Below are 15,842 nucleotides of genomic sequence, written 5' to 3'. Positions count from 1 at the left end.
GGTAACTGTTCATCTGTGTGTTCTTAGTTTGTATCAAGCACAAAGAAAATCAGAATTGATCTCACTGTCCTTTTTTTCTCACAGTAATGCAAATCTGAGATATTTGGCTGTTTATGGGGCAGATGCTATCCTCAACATCACAGATGTTCCCTCCATTTACAGTGGGATAATCTTTCCATGGCCAACCCTAGTTGACTTAGCAGCAATACAGCAATAGAAGAACATAGTGGACAAACAGTTTAGCTCTTACTCAGAAGATAGTTAAAGTCTTACTGTACTAATGATGAGTTATTTGTCATTTCAGTCAGATATTTATTTTAAAGCTATTGCTGCAGTAAGTGGATCATCTGACAGCAGCTCTAAGGAAATGAGTTCAAGGAATTCTCCTCAAACACCGACAGCTCATGAAATGCCAGAATGTCCTCTTTCTTCTCTAGAAGGTAACGTGTTTTCCAGGAAGCTTGAATAACAGTCTCTGATCATTCCAACAGCTACCACATCTCAGTGCAGCTGATCTTTAGTAGGATGAAACTGATCAGGTAAAAGATTTTGAGCACCTAGCTGAGAGTCTGTAAGATAGAGATTTTTCTACTTATCCACAGATATGACGCATCTGGCTGAGCCTTTGCCCCATAGTAGCTCTTCTAAATGCATGGTAGCACTGTTTTGAAGAAATAATTTCTGTAGGAGGGGAGGAATTAAACTTCAGTATCTTGATGAGTCTCTGGCGATATGGTCAAGTCTAATAATGCAAAAAGAGGTATAATATTGTGGAAAGACTTGAGAATTTCACATACACCATTCCTTTCATTTAAGAAAAGCTAAACTACCACTGGATCATTAAAGACTCAATACTCTTTTTCTCTGTGTATTGTTTTTGTGTGGCTAGTGGTTGCGTGGTGTTTAGTTACCAGCTGAGCCTAAACCGTGACAGTGTCTAAATCAAATTGCAAGTCTGCACAATTTGGTTGTATTTCTTCCTTCTTCTAGCCTATTTATACTGAAAAATCTCTAGGACAAGAAAGAACTGTGTTACTTGTGTCAAAAAGCACCTGGCATAATAACTTTCCTGTATAACTTTTAGTTTGGAAGTATTAAGAACTGATTCTGTTGTAAAAGTGTAACATTCTTTTTTCTTCTGAGTTTCAGGTGAAGTTCCATGCAAAAACCTGTACAAAATTCCACTCAGTAATCTGGTTGGGCGAAGCATTGAACGACCTCTAAAGTCACCTTTGGCTCCCAAGGTCATCGCTACTACAACATCCAGTTGCATTACCTCTCTTCCAGTTACTCACTCGCTATCCCTATCTCGCATGGAAATTAAAGAAATTGCAAGCAGAACACGTAAAGAGTTGCTGGGTAAACTCTCCTCATTCTTCAGTGTACATATAAATTGCCAAGTATTTATTGTCTGATTTTTGAATCACAGTCAGATTTGTAACATGGAACTGTACTCATAAACAGGTAGTATAAACAAACAAATGAAACTGTGAGAAAACATTATTTGCAAACTGTCTAACCAATGTCTGATCACACATAAGGTGACCCTTTTCTAAGCCAGCAACTATTTAGTTAATAACAGAAACCAGCAATAGGTACTTTAATATTTTCATGAATGCTTTATTTTCTTTTGAGAGTATTCAGTCTTTTATTCCTTTATTGAGGCCTCTTGGATGAGCCTATACCCAAGACAGAAAGCGTGCAGAAGCAAAAAAAGGTTCCTCGAAGACAGTCAGACCCCAAGCAGGGAGCAGTGAGATCAACTAGTAGTGACAGGTAAATATACCGACTTTAGAAAAGAACCTAAGTTCAGCTTTAAATGTTTTCAGAATTGATTGTTAATGCTTATCTCAGTTGGCATGGGGCTGACTGAGACCATTGTGTATCAATGTGAATTGCATGCTAATGTGTTTGTTAGAGTACCTGAGTACCATAATTACAGAAACCATTATAATTTTTACTAAAGATGTGTTAATGAGCAAAGCAAAGCTAAGTGGGATTTTTGGGGGTCATGCAGCAGCTGAGCCTGCCTGTAGGATTTGGACTACTAGATCTGCACTGTTCAGACTCACTTGCTGTTTTCTCCGTATACTCTTGTGTTGCTATTTGCAGAATAAATTCTGTGAAGAAACACCACAAAATTTGTCTGTTTGGCTCTGCTTTACCTAACTCACTGCCATTCTCTTTTTTTCACTGTTTTCATAACCTGTGTTTGTGTAGAGTAGTGGCAAAATTCAGCCAAGATACAGTAGTCTAAAATGAACAAAACAAACAAGCAATTTGCTGTAATGTAAAACTGTATTTAATGTATTTCAGTATTTGGAAATGATTTGTGTTGGGGGCTTCATTAACATTGTCTTTTGATGATTTTCAGTAGAGTGAAACAAAGAAACTCAGTTTTGAGGGTCTGTCTTGGTCTTTAGGATAATTTGATTGGATCTGGAAATATCCATTGATCCTACTTGTCCTGATCTGCGTGGGTTTTTTTGGTAACATTTATCTTTTTCTTTACAGGATAATCTCAAGCTCATTTGAAAGCTATTCTGAAGGATGTCATCTTTCCAGTAGTTCAGATTCCAGTACTTTAGTAAACAGGGAGGAGAGCTCACCATCTAGCTGTCCATTTCAGCTGATTTCTCTATATGATGAAGACATCATTGACCTGAAGTGAATACAGTCTTAAAACCTTTCTTCCTTACTTCACATTTTCTTACAACTCCGTGAGCTCTAAGGGAATGTCACAAACACTGCTTCTAGTGGTAAAACGTGACTGGAAGTATTGGTGATTAATCTTTATAGAACCTATGTTGTTCTGGCTAGCTCAGCCTGATTTGGTGATGCTTGTGTCTTTGAGACAGGTATGATTTATTTTCTTGGTTAATGAACCATTACTTTTTGTAGTATTCTAACAGTAGGTAATCAATGAGAGATTTAAGCTGAAAATGAAGTAAAGTATTACTTGTTCAGAGCTTCTTACAATTTGAAGAACCAGAATGACATTCAGCTAAGTTAATCACTATTATTACTATTATGAGTTGTTTTACAACAGTGTATGACAGGGTGGAAGAGGAATTTTATATTATAACTTACTACTTTTTTTTTTTCCTTCTAACTTTAAAACCAAACCAAACCAAACAAACCAAAACAACAACAAAAAAGTTGTGCAAGCCAGGTCTTTCCAAACAATGCAGTCTGTCCTTGAAAGATGCAGCTGTGTTATGTTCACTAAAGAATCAAGGATGTTCTATGAAGATCGGGTAAGATATGAAGATGCTGCTTTCTTTGCTCAGGCCTAGCCACATATGTTTTTTTAGAGAAACATGAAAACTGTTTTGGCATTAAAAATCTTTTAAAAATTTTTATAGAAAACACAAACTTTCAAAATATTCCTTGTGAACCGGAAGTAAAACCCCAAAATTTTAAAAAAAGACCAACCCACCAAAAAGTGCGCGCCAAAGAACCCAAACCAACAAAACCCACATCTGTATTTTTCTATCTACTGGAAAACTGTTACCGTGGTACATCTACAGATATTCCCATTACAGGCAAAAGAGCCAACCCCCAGTTTTCTTTTTTACTACACAAAGGTCCCTTTGCAGGCATCAGCAGTAGCTATTGTCTGCTCTTGCACCAACAGTGTAAGTCGTTATTCCAGATAATCATATTTTTCTAACTGGATCCAGACTGAAATTTCACTGCGAAGAAGCTAGTTTTCCATGATTAGTCATCTTAGATCTTTTGTTAAGTTAATGGATGGGTTTTCACCTTTACAGCTTGATTATTTTTTAACCCTTTCCTCTATGCCAAAAATCAATTTTAAACCGTACTATGAAGGAGTTTTGTGTGGTTTGGTTTTTTTTGTTTGTTTGTTTCAATTTGTTTTTTTTCTGTGAAGATGTGATGCTTCCAGGCTTTTTATATATGATGGTTTTAGCTTTATTAGCAAGTATTTCTTCTTCTATATGTAGAAATTCTTCTGTATCCTTGATTTTATTTTGTAATATCATTCATGTGTCATGGTTTCACTTGCTGTCCAAACATGAGCATCCAGAGATGTGTGCCTTTTGCTTTGGTCTGTCTGAATGTAAAACCGTTTTTGCGAAGTATTTTTTGCCCAGTTTATTGTATATAATGGCTTAATTGCTCCACCTAAGAAAATATGCAAGGCCTGATCTGAAAGGTTCATTTCTTATTCTCTGCTAGAGAGTCTGATCAAGGAAAGAAGCAGTATTTTCAACAGCAAGTCATCTAGAAGTAGAAGCAGCATTAATCAGTGGCTACTATTATTTAAGTATATTTGCACCCATGGGTGTGTGGGGTGAACCCTAATAAGCATCTAAAAGGAAGTACCAGCTCAAAGTCTTTGCAAGAGCTTGTGATTTTTTTGAAGAATGTTATTTCCAGAGATTGTGTTAATTTACGCTGTCTTATTTATCTGGTCAGATAAGGTTTAAAAAAAAGTCAATCTGAAAGTATCACATGGTGCTTATTCTCTTGAAAATTCTAAACACTTCTGCATATTTACTGAGCCCACTTTTGGGAGCAGCGCTTACACTTGGATAGTTTTAGGAAGAAAAGGCACAACCCTTTTCCATAAATGAATTTCTGATGGCATTTAACTTCTGTGTGTGTTTTTGAAGACTCTACTGGTGTTTTGCAAAAGTGGGGCTTTAGGAAAAATACAGTTTTAACTGGAAACCTTGCTCTGCACCGTTAGGATATCAGATTTTAAATATATTGCAGATGTCCACCTTTGCTATTCTAGCATGATTTAACATGACTAAACCATAGTTCAGTAGCAGTCGAAGCCATGTATGAAGAGCTTAAAACTTGTCTTGAAGAACCTAAACAAACAGATATTTGGGTATCCTGAAAGACAGACTTTAGAGATGGAGCACTACTGACATCAAGAATTAGGGAAGTTTGACCACTGGCTATGATGGTTGTTGGGATGCATATAGACATGGCATTTGCGTCATAACCGAGACGTCATTATAGAAGGAGGGGACATAAAGCAAGAGTTACTTTCTTCAACTAGAACCATAGCATTGGCTATAAAAGTATTGCCAAAAAGTAGGAGTGTGTTTGAGAACTTTTGATGGTCTGCCTGTAATCACAGCATTGATGACATCTAGCAAATAGTAACAGTAAAAGGACTCTAAGGAGCACAGATTAAATTTGGTTGCTTAAGGTAGACAAAAAGAGATCAGACTAGCTTCATGATACTTATCTAGAAAAGAATGCTGGTACAGTTTGAAGAGAGAAGCCCAGCAATTGCCTCCCTGCCCGCCTCCCACCTGAATTTTATGCTGTAGTGTGACTTAATGGGTCATGTGCAAGCTGTTGCACAATGGGAACTAACAGACTGTTACTCATACAGGACAGGAAAGATCTGAACCCTGGAAAAAAAATTACCTGTCTTCATTTCTAATTTATGCAGCAAGTGCCTTAACAAGGCTGCCACTTGAGTTTTTGCTTCTGGAATTAATCAGTGTGTCTTACATGGTTGTGAAGATAATATCAGACCTAGCAAAAGGCATTGGGAGGGATCAGGCAACACTGGTTTATATGACACCTAGCGATGGTAGCTGAAACTTTAGGGTCATGTATATGTAGTTTACTACCTACTTACTGTATAAGAGCAGCCCAGAGTATAGGCCAAAGGCAGAGAATACGGTAATGATGTTCCAGTTTTGTTTGACATAAGGAAGCCATGAGAACCGAATTCTGTGAAGGTCTTTATCACATTTATTGTATCAAAAGACAGTCATACAACAATATGAAATTGCTAGCACAAATGGACAAATGCCCACTGTACAAGGATGTGGTTTCTGTGGGTTCTGGACAGTCTAATCAGACCACCATGCTTTGGTGTGATGAGTTAGCATCCTCTGAACTAGCTTCTAGCCATTGTTTCTCTTTAGGTTCATACCATTCAGACTTCTAATTAAAATAAAACCAAAAGCCAACTGGTGGTATTGATATGTAAGATCTTGTGTCTCATTTATAAAGGGCAAGGTTTTTATACATCAGTGCAACCTTTCCTACTTCAGACTGGTGACAGATGCAAGGCTTTTTGGAAGTCTGCTGGGATGGACAGTTGTGTCTGTTGTTCACTCCAGACACTTTAGCCTGACTAAATTATAGGAATGTCACTTAGTTTGGTGCAAACAGTATGACCATCCAGGCAATTAATGTAGAATATACTCATGCCTCCTCACCAGCATGCGTAATAACACGTGGAGTCACAGAATAGTTGAGATTGGAAGGGACCCCTGCAGATCACCTAGTCCAGTACCCACACCCATGCACTTCTTTTCAAAACAGCATCAGTGTTAGGTTCTTCAGTGCCATGTTGTTGCATTTTGAGTCTGTTCAAAATGGGGGTGGGATATTTATTTTGAGCCACTCAGCATCTTTGTCCTGTAGTTGCATTATAGCATGCATATAAACCACCACAGCTTTGAAGTGCGATTTTAGGACTCAAGAGCCCTGAGACACTTGAGCTAAGTTGTCTTTCACACACACAATATATGCAATTCTTAAGGCTGAGGCTTAAGAGCTTGATGAGCCCTCCCCAAGGTCTGTATAGTTTGGGCTTTAGGAACAGTTGCAGACTAACAATCATTTTTGTCCTGCTCGTTCTTCTAAGTGGCAATGCAGTATACATAAATTTTATAAAAGTTTGAAAGGAACAAAACACATCCTTCTAAGGAGAGCTAAAGACCCAGATGCAATTTGAAAGGGCTAGGTGTTATTCATGGTAGCGGGAGACCTGGACTCTAGGGTCAATCACTACATTCAGTTTCCTGGTTTTCTAGGAACAAGTAGGGCTTGTTCTGATGACAGTCCTTTCCTGGGATGGGGCGGGGGTTGTGGTTTGGTTGTTTTGGTTTTTTTCCTTGTTGTATTGTCTTCTTGGAGTTTGTGGGGTGTGGATGTTGTGAGGTAGGTTTGTTTGCAGTTGTTTTGTGGTTTGGGTTTGTTTTGGGTTTGTGTTTTTGTTTATTTTTTTTATTTTTATTTTTGCAATGTGTAACATACCGGATGCAAGTGGCACCCAGAATGAACAGCAGGTTTGCAGTCTGCCTTCATGTGCCTATTTCTATACATGTGTAAGCATGTTTATCTTATTCACAGAGTTGTAGTAAAATTTTTATTTCAGTACTAGGACAGTCAAAAAAAATGTAAACAGGTCTCAGTAGGACAGGTAGCACCCACATGAAGTGTAAGGCTATTACATAACAAGTTATATATAGTCATGGTTTCTGCTTCTGACCTTTTTTGACCATTCTACATATATTTGACCATCCCACAGATTCAAGCTCCTGCATGTTTTCCTAAATGTGTGGTCTATAACTTGTGCTTGCAGATGCAGCAGCTTTCTCAGAGCCATTGGCTTAGTCTGCATTTCAGAGTACACCTAATCCTTCAGGGTTGGATTTGGTTTCTTTATGTGTGTGTGTGTGTTTTACATATATATATACACACAGACACAGAGTGTATCTATCTATATATCTATCTACACACACAAACGTACATATATACATATACATGTATATATTTGCAATCGCTACCACAAGTTGTTTTAAGGGATTAAAAGTCATAACCATATATAGGAACCTAAAATAATGTGATCTTGGTGGGGAGGTCCCACCTGCAAGTGACAAGGTATTTCAGAATTATTTTTGTTGCCTTCTGTGTATGAAAATGAGTACCATACCATCATCATTATTAACAATTTGATGTCATGGTTCATACACACAGTGCTTGCTAATTCTGGTAAGGCAGTGTTTTCTCAGATAGGCGTAGCTTGATTTAGCCAGGAATAAACTATACCCTGAGAACCTGGTATTAACAATACAGAAGCTTACATGGCAGTACACAGCAAACATCTGTACTTGCATGCAGGTTAGAAAGTATTTTTACTCTTACTAGTTGAGAACAGCAACTTCACCAGCCTGTATACTGCCTGGCTGCTTCACTTTGTTGTTCACATGTAACTATAGTCGTTTGCTATTGGAACTTACTATGTTAGCATATAATTTGAAGAAAAAGTTTAAGATATTATTTTCTGCTTCTTTATAGCTCTATTAGGTATATATCTGTTTGAATGGAAGATGTTATGTCTCTAAAAGTTTATGCAAAAAGTGTTATCAACCTGGAATGTCAGTTTTAACTAAGTCTTTGAATGTCAGCAGACTGCTTTGTAATTTATTAGCTGTATATTGTTAAGACCGTTGCTGTTTGTGATCAAAACCTCTTTATCTACCACTTGTCTTAAATGCTGATGTATTACGTTGTTTTTAATGTCATGTAATAGTATGTATGGTTTGTTTTAGATGTGACATCCAACTAGAAACAGTCCTATCACAGCTGGAACTCAAAATTTTAAGTGCCATTTATCACCTTTGTGAAGGAGCAACAGATGATTTATTCCTTCATATATAATAAACCATAACTTAGACCTCATTTATTTCTTTTACACATGCAGAACTAATGGCTTTTCCAAATTTGGTTCATCAGACAAGAAAACAAGATGACAGGAGGTAATACACTATTGCAGACAGCTCTGGATTACTGTTTCCCTTTGAGAATGTCAAAATGTTGTTTCAGCAACACCAAGTGCTATATCATAACTGTGTTTGTGTCTTAAGCATTACCTGTCTTTGAGAAGAACTATAATCCAACCTTGATTTGTATTTCTAGGCATCTTTTAGAACCTCTTTCTTGCGATTCAAATGCATTCTTAGCCAACTTGAGAGAAATACGAAAAAATAATGCCAACTTAACAGTAACACCCATGAAAGGCAAGTGTTCACCTCCAGTTGGGAACAAGACTTAATCCATGGTCAAGCATCCCAGAAACAGTAGCATCAACACAAAGGTAAAATACTGGACTCTGAAATTAACATTAGCCAGTCTCCCTCAGTAATTTCTTCACTGTAACATATGCCATAAGGGAAAGGAAAACTCAAGCTCAAGGAAATATTATTTATTTATTTATTTACAAAATTAGATCTTAATTTACAGCTTTGGAAGAAGATACGGGCCAATACAATACATTGCCCATTACAGTCAGTCTGCACCAGGTAAAAAGAACACCAGGAATCAAAGAAAAAAGATTGTGTCCAAGACCCACACAAGGGAGAGTTACTATAGGGAGCAGGCAAATGTGTATGCAGCTCTCCACAGGTATTTTTTTAAAGAACAGAATTCAGATTTTACAAAACTCATTAAAACTATTTGATAGCATGTTTAGTAACTGAGACATCTGCCACATGATGCAATTAGTTCCAATCATGGCACCGTAATTCATAGTATGAAGTTTTCATATCAATATAAAATGCCTTAGGCTTAAGGTCTTCTGAAGTAGGCCTCAATTTGTTCCAGGGTTTGCCCTTTTGTTTCAGGGACATAAAAGGCTGTAAAAGTTATATTGAGGAAGCAGAAGGCAGAGAAGAGCCAGAATGTGCCATAGGATGTTAAGAAAGCCTGAGGGAGGGGAAACAACAACAACAAAAAAATATATTATTATGGCTCACTAGTGTATAACTATAGCTCTTTATTGCCAGAGAAGACTTTAATAAATCTCCCCATGAAAAGAAACTTCAGATTGTAATTTACGATGCTTACGATAAAATTGTAAAATTCCTTGGTTACCAAGAAGGCCATAATCCAGTTTGTTAACACACAAGCACCACTCGATATGCCTCTAGCTTTAAGTGGGAAGATTTCAGATATCACCAGCCATGGAACAGGGCCCCAGCCAAGGGCAAAACCTGCAATTACAAACAGCTGAGAATAAATGCAAGTTAAGTACATATTAAAGGGAAGACTGAATGATGACGAGAGGAAATGAACTCAAGTTGCATAAGGGGAGGTTTTGACTGGGCATTAGGAAGAATTTCTTTACTAACAGAGTAGTGAGGCACTGGAACAGGCTGCCCAGGGAGGTGGTGGAGTCACCATTCCTTCCCTGGAGGTGTTCAAAAAATGTGTAGATGTGGCACTTGGAGACATGGTTTAATGGTCATAGTAGTGTTATGTGATGGTTGGACTTGATGATATTAGAGGTCTTTTCCAACCTTAATGATTCTATGATTCTATGCCCAAGTTAGTCAAGTAAGGGAGATGCAGTATTCACTCCAGATTCTTAGCCAATTCCTCTACAACAGTTATCCCTACCAGAAAGTTATTTTAGGGCAGCATGATAGATGCCAGTGCATTTTACATCAAATTAATTACAAGAATATTCTTAACAAGCAGAACTTCTTGCCACAAAGTCTCTGACATGCTAAGCTTAAAACTGACTTGGTTTCTAACTGCTGCTGCCTGGTACTATCACAGAATTCACAGTCGCTTAGACGCTAACAAAGGTACTTTTTTTTCCATTAATGAGCAATTACTACTTACTATTAGCACAAAGAGGTTTAAATCAATTTTCCAGGGAACTGGCTTAACTAAGCTGCTAGCTCTGTCACCAGGGTTGTGAATGCTTAGCCCAGCTTTGCATTATACACTGAAAAGGTCTCAAAGACGTAACTAATTTCCGTTTGTCAAGAACGTAGTACAGTGGACAGAAAGTGTCACATATGAAAATGAGTTTTGTGTAATGGCTACACAGAAAACTGTTCCACTTACCAGCAACGAAGAGCCCTAGGCTAACAACTGCAAGCCAGGATATGCTGCTTTCTGTTCCTAAGGATGCTGAATTTGGTGTGAACCAAACATTGGGATTTGCTAAGTTGTTTTGATTTGGAAGAACCATTTTAAAGTAAAGCCCGAACAATGCAGTACTGAGCGCCATAATTATCCCTGAAAAGTAAGCAGTAACAAAGTTGTCACTAGCTGCCACCTGGGCATTCTTCTGAGAGACAGAACATAGTTGGTCAGCCAAATGTAGATATACTGGTTCTCACAGAAGTGTTTCTTAAAAGATACTGGTTTTGGAAAGAAACACTGGCCTTGAAAGGAGTGAAGGATGCTAGACAGACAAGCATTCTAAAGCACTTGCCAAACCATCAAGAGCAGTCATTACTACTGAGTGTGCAGCACAACTACTACATCAAAAAGAATGTTTTATTTAGCACATTTATTTGTAAAGTTAAAAATTTAAACTATATTCTTTGTATAACTAAACATCACAATGTGCCATGGAGGTACCAGCAGCCATGGATAAACTGCTTTGAAATAACCACTCGTTGATAACTTGGGTATGAGAATGTATGGTGACACTGAATCTTATTCAGAAAAAAACTATCACAGTAGTAAGAACTGTCTCAGTGACATAGCCATTTCAAAATAAAAACTGGCGTGGTAAAAAGACAAAAAGATAGGCCTATGTAGTTTTAAAGGGTTCCACCTATAATGCATATATAAACATGACAGTTTGCTCTTATGAACTTAAACATATAGTTATACCAAATTATAAATATAAAGTAAACCACTTAAAAATGCATAAATTGCAGTATTTAACTTCCCCAACAGCTAAGACATCTTTTGGTACTATATATAGTAATTTCTCTTACTGAACAAAACTGAGTAACACATTTTACCAGATATGTAAAGCAGCACTTTTCGTCCAGCTTTGTCTATGACAAGAGCAGCCACAGCAGTGAAACATACTTGTATGGAACCCACAACAACAGAAGCCATTCTGCTGTTCTGAAATAAAGTAAGACATAGGGAAAGTTTGCTCTCTCGAGCTGATAAGAGGATCACTTATCAAACATTGCAAATGCATTTGTTTCTTGAATCTGAAGGAAGAGAAACTGTGCCATGGCAATGAATGGTGGGGGAGACAACGGGGCGGGGAGGGGAAAACCAACACATCACCAATTAACACAACATACTCATCTCTTAATAAACTTTAAAATAAACCGCAACTTCTTCCTAGACTTTCACTTTCTCTGAAACATTGCATTTGCAATTCTCATTAAAATTATTACACAGGAAGATGACTATAATAAGAATTTTAATCAGACCAGCAAAGCACAACATATTCCCTCAAAAAAAAAAAAAAAAAAAACTGAACATTCAGGCATGCCAAAGTAACACAGTCAAGACGGTATATAAAATCCAAACAAAAAAAAAAGTCCACTAAAACCTTAACTGTGTTCTTTTTGACATGGGCAGGATCATTACCAAGTCAGTTGGTTATGTGGTTTAGACTTACTATAGCCCTGACTAAGCTGAAACTGTGGTGGACATTTGTTAGTTTGAAAAGACACCCCGATTACCTTGAAGTTTGCGTCCTCGAAGACAGTTTCTGCGTAAAACATGACTGCATTAATGCCTGTCATTTGCTGGAAGAACATTAGAGCCACACCAATAAGAAGTGGTCTGTAGACTGAGGGATTCTTAAATTCAGAGAGATTCAGTCCCTGATGAAAAGATTAATCAATTATTTGGAGAAAAATCTTTTAAATCAAAGAACAAAACCAAAAAAACCTCCTCAGAACACTTCAATCTATTCAAACTCAGAAAGTTCCCCACCTCCCCCTTACCAAAACTACGTGCTTTAGCAAATTATCTGAAAACTCAAAATAAGTATTTTTTCCCCCTTTTCTCAGGTTCTAGAGACAGCAATTGACAGTACTTTCTCTACAAAGTTAACATCAATTAATACAGTTTTCAGAAACCAAACTTCAATGATTAGACCTGCCTATTTAAGCACACATCTCACAAGAGGCTAAATGATGCTCTTAGAGACACACGAGAAAATTCATTCATAAAGCACAAAAAACAGGAAATTAGTTAGAGCTGTTGAACAATCCTACCAAATTGCTAAATAAAGCAAAAAAACTAGATAAGTGTAATAAATTAACAAGAGCCCAACTGCTACTCACATACACTGATGGCAGCCAACAGTGAAAGGTAGAGGAAAATTATTCACACAATCTCCCTTGCTTCTCGAGTATCATTTGTATGAGGGAACAGGTTTGGACGACCATTTGCAGAAAAGGCTATTAACTGAACTTGGGTAAAACCCTTTTAATTACACTATATGCTTTCAGATGTTATCACCATACAAGAAGTCTTTTTAGAGTAATCGGATTCTCATCACCTCTTCCTGAACACCAGCTTCAAGCTGCCTGCACTCCCATTCGTGGTCCACGTGTGGTCCCCGCAGGAAGCACAGAGCAGCTATGGCTTCCCAGCGGCTGTTCCTCGGCGTCTCAGGCACCAGGGACATCAACAGCAGCATCACGCAGGGCGGGAGAGAACACAACACTGCCAGCCAGCGCCACTGCAGTGTCATTCCTGGGTAAAAGGAGAGAGGACTGTGGACTTCAGCTACACAAACAAATCTTTTACTTTCAGTTTTGAAACCGAATTTACTTTCAATTCTTCAGTGTTCTTTGATTAGATGTACTAATTCTCTTTTGTAACCTAGAGCCCCAGCCCCAATACCTGCCACATAGGCTCCCAGTATGCCAGTCACCACCATCAACTGAACACAAGAGCCAAGCATACCACGGACTTTAGGATGAGATACTTCAGATATATACACCTAAAACATAGGGACAAAACACTGATTGCTAGTGATAGATTGATAATGAACAAGCATTTATTCCATACCTTATTACTAGTATTTCTTACCCTTTGATTTTAAGTTTGCATCTCACTTCAAAGCCTAGAAATGCTGGAACCACCAAAAAAGAAACAAGCTTGAATTCTAGATGTCTTATTACATTACCACCTACTCAGCTAGATCCAAAAGGTCAAATAATACCAGAGAAGACAGACAATAACAGAATTAATTATCTATCTCCATTTCCCTACTGCACACATATTCCTGAATGTATGTGAAAAGTTATTATCCAGACAGTTAAATGGAACCAGAAGGAATTAGTTATCATTACTCCAGGATGTGTGAGCAGCCATAGTTTATTTGCAAAACCAAGGAGTCTGGTGAAATATAACACTATTAGAAACAGCTAATAATAAGGAAAAATAATCCAGACCAACTCCCCCATATCTAAGGAATTTCAAAAAGTATTAGTAGACTATAGTAAAACATAAACAGAAACAATCAAATAAATGACTAATAATCCGAAAGATCCCATCACTGCATCAGGAATGCATAGGCCAGAAGTGCTACTAGAAGAGACATAAGGAAAATATAAATAAAACAAATTTTGATTTAAAACAAGCAAGACACTGTTCTATGAAAAAAAAAAATCAGTTTCTTCTAAATCCATAAACTACTTTGGCTACAGTCATTCAGTTACTTCACCCAAGCCACCTGCTACACAAAATGAAAACAAAAGCCACCACACATGCATACCCCCGCCCAAAAAGGTCTTACTTACTGGAACAACAAGTGAAGTAATTCCACTGGCTAACCCTGTCAGCAGTCGTCCAATATAAAGCATCCAAACATTCTGAGCAGATATAATAAGTGTGTATCCAAAAACATATGGTATTGAGCACAGCATTAGACTCAGCTTTCTCCCAACTTTATCCACAAGATAGCCTCCTAGTATTCCTCCGGCAGCAGCTCCTAAAGTTACTACTGACTTCAAAAAAACAAGTAGAAATAAAAAAATTATGATACATCTATATAAATACATATAGAAGTAAATGACAGCTTCTAAAAGAATATGCAAGTGTTTTGAAAATCAAAATAAACATGAACTTCTTAATCAAAACATAGTCAAGAAGCAGTACTCACAACTGAAGAGCAAGCAATTTTTATATTACATACAAAGCTCTTGCTAACCCTAATAAAGAAAAAAAATGCAGTAACTTGACAAAGGAAAATGGTTTCAAACTGAAGGGAGGGTAGGTTTAGGCTAGATCTTAGAAAGAAGTTTTTCAGCATAAGGGTGGTGAGACTGGCATATATTGCCCAGAGAGGTTGTGGATGCTCCCTCCCTGAAGGTGTTTAAGGCCAGGCTGGATGAGGCCTTGAGCAACCTACTCTAGTTGAGAACCGTGCCTGCCCATGGCAGGGAGATTGGCTTTGATGACATCTAGGGTCCTTTCCAACCCCAGCCATTTTATGATTCTATAATGATTCTATGATAACTGTTTGTTGATCTGTCTACAGCTGTCCATTCACAAACAGGCCTTTCAAACTGTTTTAGACTGTTTCAAACTGTTTTCTGTGGTACCTTAACTGGTTCAACTGAAAAACATGAGAATGGTTAGAAGACATTTCAGCACCAAAAAAAAAAAAGGTCAAATAATAGGAGCACTTAATATATGCTAACAGAGTTACCAGAGCCTAACAGCATTGTTACTCAGGAAAAATCTGAATGAATCACTAAGTTCATTTTAAAAACGGATTTAATTATTAGGATCTGCATTTAGCCTCATGCTTAAGACGAGTAAGGCCCCATCACATAAGTAGCATCTTCTTCACCTATGCTTTCAAGTGAAATCACATAATGGTAACTCATCATGTAGAGACTTACACCAAACCACGAGGCTTGATTGCTGTCCAATCTCAGTTTAGGATCGTTGATTTCCCTCAATTCTGGAATAACAGGTGAGCTATAGCCTAGCACAAAGCCAAAGCTAAGCGGTCCCAGGACAGCAGCGAACGTGACCAGGTACAGTTTCTTGTTTTGCACTCTGAGGCAGAAGAGGCTGACAAGGATCATGCCGCCCCCACCTCCCGCTTCCGGCCCCTTACTAGGGCCGGTAATGCTCGCGTAGGCCTGTCAGAGGCCTCAACCCCAAAGCTCGCCTCGGCCGCCCCCCGCTGTCGACCGCAGCCGACCTCCAGGGCAGTCAGAGCTGTCCTCGAGCCCGCCAGAGCGACGGCTCGCGGCGCCCGCGCTCACCTCGGGTAAGGGTCCGAAGCGGGGTAACCCAGCAGGGGGCGCGAT

The 15,842-nt window shown here is 38.2% G+C and overlaps 2 protein-coding genes across 2 annotated transcripts in view; one reads left to right on the top strand and one right to left on the bottom strand.

The window, feature by feature from the left end:
- Nucleotides 1-2,971, top strand: part of GARNL3 (GTPase activating Rap/RanGAP domain-like 3) — a 35,330-nt gene extending 32,359 nt beyond the window's left edge. Inside the window, exons 25-28 of the mRNA XM_008935635.1 lie at nt 305-440; nt 1,150-1,359; nt 1,665-1,776; nt 2,515-2,971. Coding sequence (XP_008933883.1) covers nt 305-440; nt 1,150-1,359; nt 1,665-1,776; nt 2,515-2,671 — 615 coding nt within the window. The 3' untranslated portion in view covers nt 2,672-2,971. The remainder of the gene's footprint in view (nt 1-304; nt 441-1,149; nt 1,360-1,664; nt 1,777-2,514) is intronic.
- A 6,386-nt stretch (nt 2,972-9,357) lies between these two features.
- Nucleotides 9,358-15,835, bottom strand: SLC2A8 (solute carrier family 2 (facilitated glucose transporter), member 8; the record flags this gene model as incomplete). The annotated part of the gene is made up of 10 exons (XM_008935634.1): nt 9,358-9,495; nt 9,637-9,782; nt 10,645-10,818; nt 11,559-11,667; nt 12,243-12,386; nt 13,070-13,266; nt 13,417-13,516; nt 14,319-14,525; nt 15,426-15,585; nt 15,798-15,835. Coding segments are annotated over 10 exons (1,413 nt in total), but the record flags the coding sequence as incomplete, so codon positions are not given.
- Nucleotides 15,836-15,842: the final 7 nt, after the last annotated feature.

The sequence above is a fragment of the Merops nubicus genome, unplaced genomic scaffold (assembly GCF_000691845.1).
Source record: "Merops nubicus isolate BGI_N331 unplaced genomic scaffold, ASM69184v1 scaffold5072, whole genome shotgun sequence".
Classification (NCBI taxonomy): Eukaryota; Metazoa; Chordata; class Aves; order Coraciiformes; family Meropidae; genus Merops; species Merops nubicus.
The sequence above is the reverse complement of the archived record's forward strand: the minus strand, read 5'-3'. Positions and strand labels throughout refer to the sequence as shown.